The sequence below is a fragment of the Chrysoperla carnea genome, chromosome 2, assembly GCF_905475395.1.
Source record: "Chrysoperla carnea chromosome 2, inChrCarn1.1, whole genome shotgun sequence".
NCBI classification, from domain to species: domain Eukaryota; kingdom Metazoa; phylum Arthropoda; class Insecta; order Neuroptera; family Chrysopidae; genus Chrysoperla; species Chrysoperla carnea.
In genome coordinates this window covers 55,340,204-55,358,904 of record NC_058338.1, presented here as the reverse complement: position 1 = coordinate 55,358,904, position 18,701 = coordinate 55,340,204, and the positions used below count along the sequence as shown (strand labels likewise).

Below are 18,701 nucleotides of genomic sequence, written 5' to 3'. Positions count from 1 at the left end.
CCCCACCATTTAGACATTGTGTATTATTATTATTACATTTTTAAGAAAAGAAAATTAATAATAAATGCAAATTGTTTTTTTATGTTGGGTTTTTTTTTATAAATTGTATAAATGGTCATAAATTCTTTTAAAGTATAATTTAGCAGAAAAAATAATACCTATAGAAATCATTCTATAAATTATTTTATACATGTCAACACTATCGAAAACTAGCTGTTATCAATAAATAATAATCTTAAATTCACTTTGATTGATATTTGTTTTTTCGCAATATAAGGAGTTCCCTAGTGTTGACATCTATAAAATTATAAGTTATAAATAAATTTCGATCAGATTCATTTTTTCTGCTACTATTACCCCTTAATGCACAATCATTACATCTATTCAATGATTATGCATCGTTCTCAGTCTTGAATTATTGTTTCTGTGTTTAATAACTTTTTATGATTAAAATACTTTTTATGACAAGTCTTAAAAAACATAACTAAAAAGTTAGCAGCCCTTGATCATTAGATCAAAAGACTCCATAGATACAAAGGCTTAAAAATTTCGATTTTCGAGATATATAGAAAGTTCAGAGATCAAATATAGGCAATAATATGCGCTTTCGGGAGTATCTGGCATAATATTCGTCTGAGATGAAAGATCGCTGGAAGTTTTTAATTATATTTTAAAAAAATGTACCCACCGAGAAGGAGCGAGAAGTGCGTGAACACAAAATTTTTCATCAGCTACTTCTTTTTTCACACATTTTATGGGTACTTTTTGCATGTATTTTTAAAATTAATACAAAAATTCAGTGAATTTTATTCCCAGACGAATATTACGTCAAATATAAATCTCTAATGCATGCATTATTTCCAATGTTTAAACTTTTTACATCCAATATCTCGAAAACTCAAAAATTTTTAGGACTTTGTGATCGTGATGACTCTAAAGTTACGAGAGTTACTTGTCAGAACCCACAAATTCATAAAGTTTGTACGATTTTCCATGCGTAAAGTTTATTTATTGTTTTATCGAATATTTAAAATTCGGTATAGAAATTAAATTCTTATTTTCGAATATTATTAACAATGGCAGTTTTCGTTAAGTACTATAACCTATAAATAATTTAATAACTTAAATGACTACTTTTAATTTCAAAATTAAAAATTTTTGTTTTTAAATTTCATCATAATTTTTATAACTGCAAAATACTAATAAAACATTTTAACTATAAACTTAATAAAAAGATTTTTAATCATAAAAAGGAGCTGAGAACCTATATTTTTTACATGTAGTAATGCGAGATAAATTAAAGAAAATTTCGAAAATATTTACATAATAATGTTTCTTATTTTTTTTTTTTTTTTAGCTTACACTCCTATAATTTAATAATAATAATAAAGGCACTCATCAATATTATCGATATGTACAAATAAGGCATTGTGAATTTAACGCAATGTATATAATATGTATATATATAATATAAATATATACGTAAGTACGTATACGTATAAAAAAATTTTAAAAATAATAAAATCTACGATTTTTAATGATCACCACGCAATAATTCCATCAGTAAATTGAAACTGGGACCTTCGCCTTCTTTTGATTTTATAGATAACATTTCTTTGCCGACCTATAAATGAAAACAATATGTTAAAAATAGCTCCTGAGCAGAAGAGCTCCATTACTAAATTCCTATTTCCCCCTTGATTTATACATGTTTAATATATATTAAATGCTTTTTATTGAAATGGAATTTTGTCTTTTCATGTTTCTGAAAAGATGAAATACCTAAATAAAAAGCCGGGAAGGCGATTGCAAGGTTGACACTACACCCACAGGCTTAAAATTAACTTAATTCACATACAGATTTTTAACCCTCTAGCTCGATTTAGACTCAATGAAGAGGTGCGTACAGAATTGAAAACCGCATAAAACTTGATAATGTGACATAAAAAAGGAAGAAGACAATCTGAGAAAACGCCACCCCCAAAAATTTTTTATTTGACACTTTTCAACCAACACACAAATTTCTAACTCTCTAGCTCGATTTAAAGGAGTTTAAAAGTTGCGAAGTCTTAAAAACAACGAAAAATTTGATTTTTCTGCTACGAATCCCTTTACTGAATTGCATCTCTAGTTTGAAGATATTTTTTTCGCCTAGTATACAACTCTACATATCCAATTTCTGGTCTTTTGGACTAAAAGGGGACGCTGCAGATGATTAAATGTTGGGGGAAACTAATATTTAAGCCATCAGATATTCTCATAATTAGTGTTTTGGGAGTAACGAAACGGATTTATAACGTCTCCCACCTTATGATTTTTTAAACAAGGGGTAAAATTTTTACACAATTAAAAAATGAGGCTTAAGAATCAAACAATCTTTAATTACCCCTTAGAACTTTATAAAAGATGTTTAAAGATAGCTTTAAGATTTTGAAAAGCTCAAAAATTTAATTTATTTGCATTAATTTTCAGTTTTGAAAATAACTTTTTTGGAGTTTTTTCCAAACATTAAACTGTTAATGACTTAAAAACGGTGGGGAAAGAAACACAAGGAGATATTGTTCTAGAAAACAACATCCAGCCCATACGACGCCGTAGGATCTATTTAGAATTTGTTCATGAAGACTGGAAATAAATCCGAAAGACTAACGGAGGTTTTCCAAAGCCTGCTATTCATAGTGTAAGTAATGTCACATGGAAAGTCCTGTTTGGTGAAGGTGATTAAGCTATAATCTGTAATACTTCAATTAAGTTGATATTCGTACTTAGAGGTGTTCATCTCATACGACATATTTGGGCAATGAAATAAGTACCTATATTGAGTTCAGAATTCGAAATGTTACTTACTTGACAAGTTCGTTGTAAATCAGGAATTCGTAAAAGTAATTCACCAAATTTTGCAGGACTATCTGGATAGTGCGCTAATGTGTATGCTTGTAAGGCTTGCAGTGCTTTTTCTTGTGAAGCACGTACCTTTTCAGGTTCTCTTAATTCAGATGCATCTAAGATAAAACAAATAATTTTTAAAAACAAAAATATTTAACTTATTTTAGAAATTTTCAGCGTCGAAAAACTCTGTCCTTATTTAATTAATAACTCAATTAATTACCTGAAGTAAGTAACACAATCACTTTCATTGCAACATATTCGTATTTATCGACACGTAATCGTCGTAAATGTTCTGTAAAATTTAACATACGCTCTATACATGCTTGTAAACCCATCTCACGTGCCTGCGCGAGATTAATACTTTTGCCAAGTGAAACCTAAAACAATTTGAAAAAGATTCTGTAGTATTTATAAAAACAATTACTAAGACATTAAAAAAAACAATAATAACTTACTTTTATTTCACCTGGCGTAGAAATTGACCGAAAACAACATGAAAATAATAATAATTCACACCATGAATTTATCAACAAACAAATTTGATCGTCAATCTGCAAAAAAATGTATAATTTTTCAATATTTCTCAAAATATTTAAATCCTATCCCTGATTTCTAAAATTCCTCGACAAATTCTCAGGTGGCTTTCCAAATTTACAGGTTTTCAAACGTTTCTAAGTGGCTTTACACTCTGTTTATTACATGGAATTAACTCAAGTATAGGGCCGTCCTAAGATATTTGGCTTTCGTGAACTGTTATTATCATAAATGTATGCGTAAAGAATATCGATAGCGGAATAACCAGCAAATTTTTATGTTTAAGGACTATAAAATTTATAAAAAAACGCTATTTCAAAACCAATTTGTGTCAACATTAAAAATAGACATTCTCAAAATGCCCGGTAACCTGGGGGTGATTATATGTGGTGAGAATGAACTTGTCTACGGAAACAGGAAAACAAAAGATATGAACTTACAGAAATATTTTTAAACAGCGGTAAACTTTTACACCATTTGACAATTTTATAAAGTCTATGATCAGCAATATTGCACAAATTTTGTAAGAAATCAGAATTTGTTTCATCATTAGCATTTGCAGCTAATTTTGTATTCATGAGTAATGGATTTGTTGATAAACCAACAACTGGATTACTGGAACCACCTGATGCTGATGTCCTGCCTAATGATCTTTCATTACTCAATTTTGTTAATTCTACTTCATTATAATGCCATAAATGTTCCACATCCATTATTTCCTTTATAAAAAAATCATTTATTTTGAATTTTTTTTTGTAGATTATGTGGTTTTTAATGTTTTTATTTTGAAAAATTATTTGATTGTTACCTGTAATAATGATGGAACCGCAAGGCGTTTTTGAGACGAATATGGTGAACTTGAATTTGATATGTCAGTTGGTTCTAACTTAACAGAACCTAAACTGCCAGGACTTGCCTGTAAATCACTTAATCCAGCCAATGATGGGGGTATACTATATGAACATTGATACGTAGATCTTCCACCTCTTGTACGATCTTCACGTATTGCTGTATTTTTTTAAATAAACATAAGATGTTATTGATAAAAAAAGAATCCCGTACTAATCTAATTAAAATTGGATCGTGATCCAATTTGCTTATATTGTATGCATGATGATACACATTCAAACCCTTTTGTTTAATGGACAATGGAATGTCAATATAATCATTTATACAGATCCCGACTTTTTACCGAAAAATGTAAATATAGAGACCCAATTTTCATTAGATTAGTGCGGGATACTTTTGCTAAAAACTTCTGATTTGTTACCGAAAAATGTGATTATTTCAAGGTTATTTAGTTGTGGTTTATTCTAGTTTTTATCATCTTAACGTGAAATTAAAATTACACCCGCAGAGTTGAAAAATATTTTATCAATAAGATAATTTCTTAAAAAAAGTAAAAATTTATACCGAAAACTTGGCGTTGGCGAATATTACAGTAAAATTTTATTAAAAATTAATAGGACATAAAAATATTATTATATATATAAAAAAAAAAAAAAGTAGAAATATATATCCATCAAAATGGTGCTGGCTGATAAAAAAACCTTTTCACATCACTATTACTTTACCGGGATTAAATTAGAATTATTTTTGAATTATCTATCTTACTTACCCTCTAATTTCATGCCACATTGTAAACATTTATCAAATCTACATGCTGGGCATTTTTTTCGTGTTGTAACTGTGACTGGACACAAGGCACCACGTAAACACACATAATTTTTACGATTTTGAACAGTACGTTTAAAAAATCCTTTACAAGATTCACAACTAAATATTCCGTAATGAAAGCCCGAAATTTTATCACCACATATTGGACAAGGGCTAAAAATTAAAAATATTAATTAGAAAACTATTAAACTTACCAGAATTTTTGTTTCTCCTAATTTTTGAATGCCTTTTCAGGTTTCAAATTTTAGTAGATTTAAAGTAGTACGAGCGCCAAGCTAATTATTTGTGCCTTATTTTTTACTTTGATGATGAATTTTGTTATAGCTTCATGAATGTAGACGAAAATAAGAGTAAAATTTTTCGAAAACTGCTTTAAAATATCGAAAGCTAAATAATTAAACAAAATTTTCAATTTTCGATATTTTGAAAAATACTTCAGATATCGAAAAATTTTATCATTACTTTTCGCCTAAATTAAATAGTTTTTTTTTTTTTAATTTCCACTGACTAGTTTTAGAGAAATCTATGCAAACATATCTCCCATCTACCGTTTTCCCATAAGACCAATGTTAAATATGCCTACTTTTTAAGTCATTTATTTATTTAAATAATCGGACAACCTCCCCTAAAATTTCCAAAATTGATTTAGACTTAGCCCAACTTCACATACAAAAAAAATCAGGCTTTTTATCCAAAATTGCCCTGGTGCTCGTACATCTTTAATGATTCTAATGTCAAGAAATTAACAATTCTAAAAAAATTTGTATGGGTACTGTATATAAATAAAAGCAATGTATTAATCATACCTGTTAATTAATTGCTGCCTGGATATACCCTGGGTATTTTGTAATGTTGATTGCGAAATACCAGTTTTATCATCAATTTCATCAAGTTGCCCTATATCAGTTTCACCATTCAATTCATTGCTGCTATGTCTGTGATTTGGGGTTCCATACAGACTTGCATGTTCAATATCTTGTATACTTCTATATATTGCATTATGATGTAACGGACTACTGTGTATATGTTGTGTATGTCGGCCCTAATACACAAATAAATAATTATTTAATAATCCTGTATATAATAAAAACTATTGAGTTTGAACCGGATGGACTAATTCCTAACTAACTGTTCATGCTAAAAACAATTTTTTTACCTGAATGGGGGAATGTGTAGGAGAAAATTGTTGCGTTGGCGAAACAGAAACACTCGAATAGCTGCAGCAACTGGAATGCGATGCGTCACTATTATTTCTTGATAGTGAGGATGTGACATGTCTTTGTGTTATTGGAGATTGGCTGGGTGAACTAAATACACTGAAATAAAAATTTCATCTGAGTACAATTGCATTCTGATAATCGTTTAAAATTCGTGCTAATGATGCTGGAATGTTGACTATAATTTTAGTAAAAATGCGATTCTGCAAGTTTTATTAATATCTGATCTCTAAAATCAGGAACAATAGACCTATAAGTCTAGCTAACGAAGTCCCCATTGGGGCAAATTTATAAATAGTTAAAATTATGACTAATACCTGTATGCAGAATGAATAGCTGAATCAGGACTGGGCGTTGGAGGTACATTCAATTGACGATGACCCAAGGGCCGTTGGCTTAATAACGGTGAATGGGATGGTGTACTATGTAATGAGTAACCACCCACGGGCGGAGGCGGTGGTGCAGGTTGTTTTAAACGTACAGCTGTTGGATTTGATGATAAGGGTGTGAATGGTTGTTGTGATGATTGATGTTTAGTACTTATATTACAAGCGGTACTTAAGTTTTCTGGTATTATATATTGTGTATTTTCAATTAAATGTATTGAATCTTCGTCAATACACATTGTACTCTCACCATCTGATAATTCACCCTCCCATGACATCGGTCGAGGAATTTCTGGCTTCTAAAAAAGAAAATAGCATATGAAATAATATTAAACAGAAAATAATTATATTTATTAGCTTCCCTCCGCGCCTAAGAAAATATGTAATATTCCTATGATTTGTTTCTGAAGACCTTTAACCTTTTCAACATTACGATAACAACGCAAAAGCAAAGGAAATTGTGTTTGAAATTTTATATTATAAACACAATCAAATCTCTCACGAATCCGTTCGTTAGAGTTTGGTGAATAATTTGGACATGAGACGTAACGTTGTTTTAAATGAGCTGAATTTTGAACGAAAACAGTATAGACCTATTTTGGTATACTAAAAGGCGTCAATTATTCATATTCATAGAACAAATAATAAATAAAAATGGAAAATAAGTCTATGAGGAGCAAAAATTAATCAGCAGACATCAAAATTGAGAGCATAAATCGAGCTTAAACCTAAGAAACAATATTAAAATTATTATTGAAATAAATACCACGACACTTGAAATAAAATTATGTATTAAGAAGTTTATTTAAAAAATATAATTAAAAACATACAACATACATTTCGGAAAATATCGATATGTCGATTGCAACGGAATAATTTTCACTAGCTAAATTTATCCGTATAACACATTGAATAAATTTACCTCAAAGCTCATTTATGGTTGTGTTGCAATCAAAATATCCATATTTAGCAAAATGTAAGTCTGTAAGTCTGTTGTATATTTTTTAATTAAATTTTTTAAATAAAATATATTAATATACAATTTTATTTCGAGTATCATGGTATTTATTTCAATAACTATGTCTCAACTCGAGCTCAACAAAAATTCACCCTTATAAATATTAAAATGGTTCAAACTTTCAAGGATGATGTTGCTGGCATTTTTTGTTATTCTCGATTTTGTTCATTATGAATTTGTTTCAAATGTTCAAATCAAAAACGGACATAATTATGGAATAATTCGCGAAATTTGAAGACAATAATTGTGACAATTGTGATCGAATTTTAAAGGCAAAAAATAAATTTATCATCGATCACCTTCTTATTACTTAGATTTAACTTTGCCTGAGTTGTTCATTCCTGAAAATTTGTTGCAGGAAGTGATAGCTATATTGGAAACCGTCTATAAAAAATATTTCGAAAAAATGCTTATTATGTTACGTCGAAAACTTCTTACTTTTGAGCTAATAAAGTAAATAACGCTGACAACTACTTTGATTTTGGCATTTAGTACAGATTGTACCTTCTTTGAGTTTTCATCGGTATCACATAAGAATATAATCGAAAAAAAACTAAGTCATCAGTTGAATTCAAAATTTACTTTTAGCTCTTTTTATTTTTGAATAAACTAAATTTCTGGCTATTTATTTATTCTACAAACATAAAATCACATCACACAAAAATACGAACCTTTCCTTCTCCATTTTTAGGTCGTAAATTGACATTTGTACTCTGAAAGTCGATTTGTGCAACTTCTGAATCAGAATCACTATGTCTATTTAAGGTAGATCGCGAAGTCGAATGTTCTGTAATAACATTAACGTTAACTGTATCCTTTCCTCTACTATGCTGAGTCAAAACTCCACTATGTTGTTCATTTAAGGAAGATCGTTCAACACTTGAACCACTGTCAGTTATATTTACGGTGACTCCATTTATTGATGATGTACTACTTGTTTTATAATAGTCGGTGTTGTCCACATTGATTGCAGTCACCGATACGTTAGTTGAACGCAGATCTGCCGCTCCCGCGGCTGATGCCATGGCACATCTGTGAGAGGTACTATACCTCTCGCAAATGTATTCAATTTGATTCGAATCGAATCACAATTAGTGTAGTGAAGACTACTTGGCATATGCTTCATTCAATAAGTCTTCTCTTTTTTCTCATTAATCAACTAACCGCACTGGTTGTATTGTTGATTATTTTTCGATCATGATGAAGTCTTAATTTTTTATCCATTTTCTAAAAATTATAAAAATAAAAAATATATTAATTAATTAAGTAATATATTAAGAGAATTGGAGCGTGATTTGATGTTTTTAATGATAAGGTTTCAATAAAATTATGCATAAAGTTATCGCGAAAAAAATAACAAGTTTAGTACTTTTAATATAAATTAACAAGTGAAAACAAACAATTGACTGAGTTACTTGTTGAAATACCTTGCATAGACCGTGTTGATTACGCAATCGTTAGTTTCCTTACGTCAAGTAAGTAAAGAAAGTCACTCTTAGATAGCCACACACACATACATGTCACACACGCATAACTGTATGTATTATATTCCCACACTATATAATTTGTGCCTAATTTGCGATCTCGCGGATAAACAGTGATGTTTACGAAAAAAAGTTTCAAACAAAAGTTGTTAACTTCAAGGAACTTTTTTTACATTTAAACTTTTGTTCTATCTTTAACGGTTTACTAGATGGGTCCTACGGGTCCAAGACCCAATTGACCTATGTTGCTCATTTAAGAAAAATTTCAGCTTGATAGATTTTTTCGTTTTTGAGTTATCCTATCGACAGATAGATGTACAGACGGGCGGACAGCCGAAAATGGTATAATTAGGCGATTTTATGAACACCTATACCAAAATTTTGTTCGTAGCATCAATATTTTAAGCATTACAATCTTGGGAATAAAGTTAGTACACCTCGGATAGTGTAAAAATAGGTGAAAGCAAATGTGCAAAAATACAGTATATCAAAATAGTGATTATATGCGTACATTAAAGCATAGAGGATCCCTTGGTGCAGGTGCTAAGGACCCATTTGCGGTACCTTTTTATGATTTATTATGCATACACAGCACACATAGTCTCAAATTCATCAGAGCACTGTGGCCCGGAACGTTTAGATTTATTTCCGCTCAAGTCTGTATTAAAGAATGTTACAATAATTGTTCAGACGTATTGTTTAAATATGAAAGTACATGACCTATCTGTCATTTCCATTAGCAAAGCATAACCTTATAGTAATCTTTACTAATAAGACGAATGATTAGGCAAAAATTTTCTTTACAATTAAATAGCTAAATTTTTCCAATATGAGCGCTTAATAAACTATGGTCCAAAAGCGGTGGTCATCAGCCTTCATATTGAAAAATGCAGCCATTAAATCTTTATGATTAATATATTAATAAAACAATATAAAAGTTGCGTTGGTCAGACACTTGGCATAAATCCAAAGGATCTGGGTTAGATTCCTGTTATATGTGAATTTTTTTCAATTCCTTTTAATTAAAACATGATAAAATTTCAATTATGTGCAACTAAAAGCAAAGTGACTATCATACATCTAGTGCTTGAATTCAATAGTGGCCTTATTAGCTCAGACTGGACAGTGTTTTTTTTATTTAGATGAGGTCAATGATTGAAGATGCTGTACGAATGGGATAGACCCGAAATAAAAAAAAACACCAAAAGAGTTTTTGGAAATAGTTTAAAACTTTAAGACTATCGACTTTTTTTCTAGGCCAGTTTCTCTATTTGCGGAGTCGAGTTTTTACGGGACACTCAAATGCTTAATTAACCTCCTCAACGTTAATAAAAAAACCATTTTTTTACATTTCATAGAGATTTTAGTTTTATTTAACCTGTAAAGAAAAACAAATAGCAAATCTGCTGTTATAAACAATATAGCTCTGAAAAAAAACTCTAAATAATACACTAAAAAGGTACTTTTTTTATACTTTTTGTGTGATTTAAATCCTCGAAATCGACTGTCTTGGCAGTTAGTGTTTCGGTGAATCCGTGAATAATGTGCGGAGATTATAGTGTTCACAATAACTTTTTTCATTATTGACTGTACTAATATGCATGATTATTATGTTAGATATTTTGTGTATGACTAATTTTAAAATACTTGAGTACAGAAAAATGTCAACCTAAAGCACTAAAAACTGGTTTTTGATGCAATAACTAAGTTAAACCTAACAGTTTTTAATCATATAAAATCATATAATTTTATGTTTAACACCACTTACTGCTTACTACTTAATTATAGTCAATACCATTAAAAATGGCTACAAAAACACATACGTAATTTTTTTTTAAATAGAAAAAGAATCGAACCACGAAAGTCGAAATGAAACTTATTGTAGGGACAACCATTTATATATAATAAGGTTTAAAATTAAAAAAAAAAGATATCGGTCGTGGGACCCCCGTTAGGAACGAAGTTCCTTACGAAACTGTACAGAAACAAATGTAAACTTCAAATAAATACATGAAGGTAATCTGTTCAATCTGTAGTGTCAAGTAGGCAGGGTTCCAAGACACATATAATTATAGTACACGAATTTTTTGCCTTTTTTTAACTATTTATATCCAAATCTAGTCATGTATATAAACAAAAATGCAAAATACGTGTGCCATAATAAATAAAAATAATACAAAGTAGGATAAAATATCGTGGTTGCCATGGATATGGCACACACACTTAAGTGTTCCAAAATCATATTTATCTTTCTTATATCGTTTTTTCAAAGCTGTTCTATACACATTTGGCGTGAAACTTTATAATTTTTTAAAAATCCTCTTAAACATTCATTGGGGGGGAAAAAGGTTGTTAAAGAAAAGCAGTTTTTCAGATAAGAATGGAAGTTACAATTGAATTTCAAGCGTTATAATTATAGGTACACTTAACTTTATCGATCTGAAATTTGAATATGTATCCATATATTCTACCAGATCTGGATATTTTTATTTTACGAAAATCCTGTAAAATTTCTCAATTTTCATTGTTCACGGAGTCCATCGACGTCAAAGCTCTCCTGTTGTTCTTAAACAGCTCCAAATGGTTTATGGAGTAGTGCCCGGGGATGGGCCAACCCTTTTTCGGTATCACAACGGACAGTATGATCAAAGTGTGTCCCACCCCAGGACAGCCACTCTAACCTAACCTAACCTAACCATTGTTCACAACTAGATACAGTGGAATAAGAAAGTACCTGGATGTGAACAATGAAAATTGAGAAAATTCGTTTTTTTATGCGAATCAACTTTCTAATTTAAAGTGTAATTCTATCTCTTACCGTTTATGATCAAAATTGGCTATTAAAGAAACACGAAGAACTAGGTCCAATCTGATGTCAGGACATGATGTCCTACACATCAAACTCTTCAACTTTTTTAAAGTTATTTTTTGATTGGTTAGCTACAAAACGAAATATTTAGGTGTATAGATTAAAATGACCCACTCTGTATACACTGGTTGTTTATAATAATGCTCCGCCTAGTAAAAAACCTTATATACCCAATTTTATAGGGTTAAGTGCGCTGCCGCTAAACATATTGTATACGGCTGTATTTTCGTGAGAAATATGACTAAAAAGTGGCCAAATCAGAGAATAAATACTGTACTACATATGATATTCAAGATATGTGATTCAAGTTGCCTAAATACATATACACTAAACCAATCGATTAAAATTTTATTTAATTATTATTATGCAACGAATATTTTGTGAATAGGTAATAATACTGTTAAGTATGCATATACGTATATGTATATATACAACATATAATGCAATAACCAATACGTTATTACTTTTAATTTCAAATCATTTTGTACATAAATAAGGAGTTTCAAGATAACTTTAATCATTCTATTTTATCGAGAGATCAATACAGGTAAAAGACCTCGCACAAATTAGATATGTAATTTGCATTTCGGTCAAACTTTTTCAAATTATGGGAAATGATAGTTTAAGTCATTCTAAAGAAAAGTTCCCATAGTCACAAGTCATGAAAATGACAGGATTTCATGTTATAGCTAAATTAAAGTTGGAAAATGTACTTATTTGTATAATATATGTGCCTATGTGTGTATAGGCAAATACATACACAGATATGTATAACTACATGCATATTTGAAGAATATGTTACGAAATTCAAAGAAGAAGCAGTGTTAAATGATCAGTGAGTAGATCAATAATATGAAGTATTAAGATCAATATTTTCAGCTACATATATACGTTTATGATTTTTTGACAATTAAATTACAATAATTTTTTTATACAAATTAGTACATTTTCCAACTTTAATTTAGCGATAATTTGATATCCTGTCATTTTCATGACTTGTAACCATGGGAACTTTTATTCAGAATGACTTAAACTATCATTTCCCAAAATTTGTAAAAGTTTGACCGAAATGCAGATTACATCTCATTTGTGAGAGGTCCTTTCAAGTCGATTCTCTGTACGGATTACGAGAAATTAATTAATAAAAACAGTCCTTTTTACATGTAAATCCGGTAAAATCCATCAATGAGCATGAATAATTTTCGAATGGAAAATTTTTGCAGGATCCCGTTTAAAAAATGCTCCTGAAGTAGTGGTAAATAATATTAAATAAATAATTTTGTCCGAATCACTTCATATAATTGCGGTCAAAATTAACAAAAAATGTGCTTAGACATTTTTCGATAAACTCTCCAGTTTTCGAGTAAACAATTCGTAAAATTTGGAAAAACGCTATTTCTATGATTTTCAAAAAGTGTATGAAAAAATCAAATTTTTAATTTGTATAAAATTTTCATTTGCAGTATAAAGCTACCTTACTTAACAACATCCCGCAAATTTTCCCAAAAATAACGATTTTTTATCCTATACATACTAAAAAGATGGAATTTTTACTAATCGACTCGAAATAAAGTCAAATTAACAGAACATTCGAAAAATTTTATTTTTCAAAACGTAACCACCCTTCGTTTTGGAACCTTCGGAGTCGATTGGTGAAAATCCCATTTTTTAGCATGTATAAAAATCTTTTTTTGGGTGATTTTTCGCATGCTTCTCTTAACAATTATTAATCAAGCACTCAGAATGCAAATAGAACAAAAATTTTTTCGGAATGTTGTTGAGTAAGCTTTACAGTACAAATAAAATTTTTAAACATATTAAAAATCTAATTTTTTCATAAATAGTGTGAGTATGCAACAAGCTTTACGTCCTACCCAGACAAATCTCTAAATCACTCAAATTTGTCCACGGACAAATTTAACGAACATATCACAGTATGTGCTGTCACCGTAAGAAAGGCTAAAAATGTGTTGCATATAAGAGTGTTGAGTCTCCTTAATGTTATTTACAAATGAATAAAATTATTTAAAGAAAATACGTGAGCTATAAAATAATTAAACCAAGGATTTAATATAAAATACATAAATTTTTAATTAAAATTAAGTATATTATGAATTAAAATAATAAAATGACCTGTGTGTGATTTACAAATACAATTAATTCTATGTTTTTTATTTGTTCTTTACAATAGATTGGACCGATATGACCTTAATATATTGAAGGTCATGTCATGTAAGCATAAATATTATACTAAACTAAACAATCATTCAAAAGTTAACGGCACTAACTCCATTAGGTATTATTTTATAAAATTATACTAAATATTGTTTACAATGTGTCATGACGCGACGGTTCAACAAAATCATAAATTGAGGCCCAAAAAAAAACCCAAACCATGAGGATATGACCCTCAGAGGATAATTTAGAAATTTACTGGTATATAAACTTTTGTTGAGTTAATTAATATTGAAGTAGTATTCAAGATGAGAGAATCGTTTGCGATTTGGAGCAGTATCTCAGAATTTAAATTTGCAAACTCGAAATAGACTTGGTTTTTGTATTTTAAGGGGCAAAATTACTTTAGAACTAGACAAATTTTTTTTTAAATCGGAGACAACGGTAGATTGAGAAAATCTCCAAAATAATTGTTTCAGAATTTCATCAAACTTGGTATACAGGGTGGGCCATTTTAATCGATACACCTAAATATATCGTTTTGTAGTTAACCTATAAAAAATAACTTAACCAAAAGTTACAGAGTTTGATAGGGAACATCTTGTTCTAACGTCAGATTCCACTTAGATCTTCAGGTTTCTTTAATAGGCAATTTAAATCCTAAACGGTAAAAGATAGAATAACACTTTAAATTAGAAAGTTGATCCTCATAAAAAAAAACTAACAATTTTTGTTTAAAACATTTTTTTCGAAAAACGTTAGCTTTCGGAGGAAATGCGACATAAAATATGTCCTTATTGCATTCAATCGGAAGAAAATACGCTTCATAATCTTTAACAAGACTTACTAGTTGAAGTTAACTTACAAATTTTTAACTCTCTATCATTCATAGTTGTGGAAGACACAAAAATTATGCCATAATTTGCTTCCTCAAGAAAACAATAAAGGTTTCAAACGAAAGTTGTTTATTTTTTATAAAGAAGTTTTTTACATTTAAATTTTTTTCTATCCCTAACGGTATACAAGATGGGTCTTACAGTTCCAAGACCCAATTGAGCTATGTTGCTCATTTACCAACTCAAACTCAATTTTTGTATCGTGTAACGTATTGTGATGACGGACAGATAGGCGGGCAAAGGAAAATGGACAACTTATGTGATTTTATGAACTTCTAGATACCAAAATTTTGTTTGTAGCATCAATATTTTAAAGCGTTACAAATTTGGGATAAAATTAGTATACCTTGTACCAGTATAACCGACAAGCTGAAGTCTTCATTCTCTCAAAAGCTTCTGAGTTCAAACGCAATCGACTTAAACGATTTGACAACTTAGACTTAGGTTGCGAGTTCGAATCCAGGCAGCGGCACTCTTATCAATAATGGGTTAATAATGATTGATCATAATAGGGCGGTAAATTGATCACACTGTCATCGCTTGCATAACAACAAAGTAACGAAGTCCACCCACATCATAAAAATTTAATTGTAATCGGATGTAGTTTAAATAAATAAAAATTAAAAATAATTATGTGGGTGGCATCTGTTATAGACGTATTTGTCTGAAGAACGGAGGTTTAACCCCATTATTATTTATAAGTTCGAAAGGTTCAAACAAAAGCTGTTAGGCTCGAAAATAACACACTTGAAGTTGACCTTGACTTCCAAGGTCATTTCAGACTGATAAAGATAGAAAAACTATACTTTAAAAATTAGAAAGATTTTATTTATAAAAGCCTATATTTTTTGAAAATATTTGTTGAATTCAACTCAAGAATTAAGTAATATAGAGATGAATCCTTCAAAACTTCTCGCAGCTCAACCATATTATATTCTTTTCAATACCTTCATTTAGATATAGTTATATAAACTCTTAGTCAGAAGGAATTGAAAGTATTGAAACTGTTAAAAAGCTTTCGTTTCAAGTTTTTCAATTTTCTAGGCTTGGGTAATTTTTTTCGCAGAACTTTTTCGATGTGTGTTTTTGTAAATTTCATTTTGATGGATTTTTTACTTAAAATTGTGGCGAAACTTTCTTCTTTGTGGTGATTTTTCTTCTATCTCTTAACGATTTAGAAAATGCAAAATGAATAGTTAAAAAAGTTTGTTACTGGGATAAAAATTCAAGTTAAGTAATCTAGGCTTCTTGAAATTCTCTTTTATAATTGAAAAATAGTAAGATACAAGTTTGGATGCGAAACATCATCCAAAAATACATTCTTTTTGTTGGGTCTCGTCTAATTACTACGGGTGAAATCCTTTAGACCTAGTATTATTAATATAGCAAAAAAAATGAATATTAAACATATATCATATACTTTATTCGCCTTCTTTGCAGGATCTGACCAATTATTTCTAGTAAAATTATTATTTTAACCGTGCTCTGCAACTAATTAACTCACTGTTATAAAACTTAACATGTACAGCTATTATATGTCAATAGAAAAAATAACCACCACTACATCAATTGAACAAAGCCACAGGTTAAAATTATTTCATTACACAAAAGACTTTAGCCTAATATTCTAAAGAATCTTATGATTAAAATCTATTAATAAGTGATAAATATTTATAAACACTTACATAAGATATTAAGTATTTAATTAAGATATTACATAATTAAATAAAAAGGTGCATATGTCACATATGTTTTCAGAAAATTATTATGCATTTTATTATTATATAGATAGATATAAAATAAAAAGACCAACATGTCTAGATTGATCACGTGACTAGTAGTATACGACCTTCAGGATATGTTAGTTGTGCATTGAACGCTATCTTTATTATGTACCTGTCACCAATCAAGCTTTACCAGAGAAAACTTCTTACATTAAAATAAATAAAAATAAAACTATTTTTATAATTTAAAAAAAAAAATAGAAAAAATCAAAGAAAATCGCACCTATTAAACATGTTTTTCATTAAAACAATTTTCACATAACACATGAAAAACATTTTTTTGTTTTATGATGAAATAATACTGTATTTATTACTTGTCATTGGCAAAATAATAAAAAACTTTTGATAAAATGATTAAAACACAAATAAATTTTCCATATTACATAAGTTTTCATAAAAATGAATAATTTTCACTTTCACAGCAGTACGGAACACACGGCACGGCACACCTTCGGTTTCGAGTTTATTGACACCACAATGTATACAGGTAAACCCTTGTTCTCATACAATATTTTTATCACTATACAATGAAAAAGTTCATTATACACATTCACTTCTTTGTTTATTTGAAATGAATTCATGTAATTATTAAATTGATGTTCAAATGTTACAATTTATTCATTTGTTTAAATTTTATTTTGTTATGTTATTGTTTTAATTTTTATTTATTTTCATACACTAAAAAATGTCTGACTAACATGAAAACAATAGCCTCAACGTTTGTTAATATCCTTGCGTCATCTACTAGCAACATACTCAACTAAACACCTGTTTGCCGCCTTATTTTTAAATATTTGAATAAATGTTTATTATTTATCCGATGATATTATTTTAAAATATTTTGAATATATGTATGCACTTATAATTTACACGCACACATTCATTAATTTCATTTTATGATATCATATTGTTATTTTTTTATATATTTTTAATTGAACCTATTTTGAAGGTTAATTGTTATTGTATAATGTTTCTACTGAATGGTCCTTTAAAATCGACTGTAGGTTTATACAATTTGGATTCTTCTTAATTCAAACTGTAGGAGTAGAAGCAAACTAAGTTGTGCATAACCACAACTAGAACGATTAAGTAAGTGTTCGATGAAATCAATGGTGTAATTAAGGTGATGGTGAGTTTGTTAAATGTGTAATTGTCGGTTGAATTACTGTCTACATTCTACACAATTTGGGGGTCTTCAGGAATTCCACTTGTAAGGCAATTGTATGTCGGACAGAGGCGAAATATCTTTAAGACAAAGTAAGCACGCTAAGACAAAGTAAGCACGCGCCTATAGGTGCGAGATTACAAAGGGGTACGTGCTTGGAAATTTTTAAACAAACATAAAATTAATTGTGTAAATATGCAAAAAATTACCCCGGTCCATGGATATTCAGATTAGTACAGCTATTAAAATGCATGATAATCTAATTCATATAATTTCTACAAAAAGGGGAAACTTTAATAAAAATGAACACCAAGCCTTGGAACTTTTAATAGTCAAATAATAGGAAAAGGATACGGAAGAGAAAGCTCACAGCAGATGAATTTGCCTAAAAGCTAATACTTCTTCATTAAATGATCAAAAAACATTCAGGGGACAGCTGTATACTTAGTATAGACTTGTGGTTGAACTTCAAAAGAGGCGAGAATTGCAGTACAGCAATTTTTACAGTAAATTTTTGTTTCTAAGCAATTTGATCAATTTGAATACTAAAGAAGTTCAAAATAAAGAAAATATGTTAGTATAACAATGTAGTCTGATTATTTAGAAA

The 18,701-nt window shown here is 29.4% G+C and overlaps 1 protein-coding gene across 1 annotated transcript; it reads right to left on the bottom strand.

The window, feature by feature from the left end:
* Positions 1 to 1,534: 1,534 nt before the first annotated feature.
* LOC123291534 (nuclear hormone receptor FTZ-F1 beta) lies at positions 1,535 to 17,281 on the bottom strand. Its single transcript, XM_044871849.1, has 12 exons — positions 17,153 to 17,281; positions 8,393 to 8,948; positions 6,635 to 7,002; positions 6,257 to 6,416; positions 5,907 to 6,142; positions 5,042 to 5,253; positions 4,232 to 4,431; positions 3,864 to 4,142; positions 3,345 to 3,440; positions 3,110 to 3,266; positions 2,848 to 3,002; positions 1,535 to 1,624 (listed from the first exon to the last, which is right to left on the bottom strand). Exons 2-12 carry the CDS (start codon positions 8,744 to 8,746, stop codon positions 1,535 to 1,537), a joined length of 2,307 nt encoding a protein of 768 aa, XP_044727784.1. The 5' UTR covers positions 8,747 to 8,948; positions 17,153 to 17,281.
* Positions 17,282 to 18,701: the final 1,420 nt, after the last annotated feature.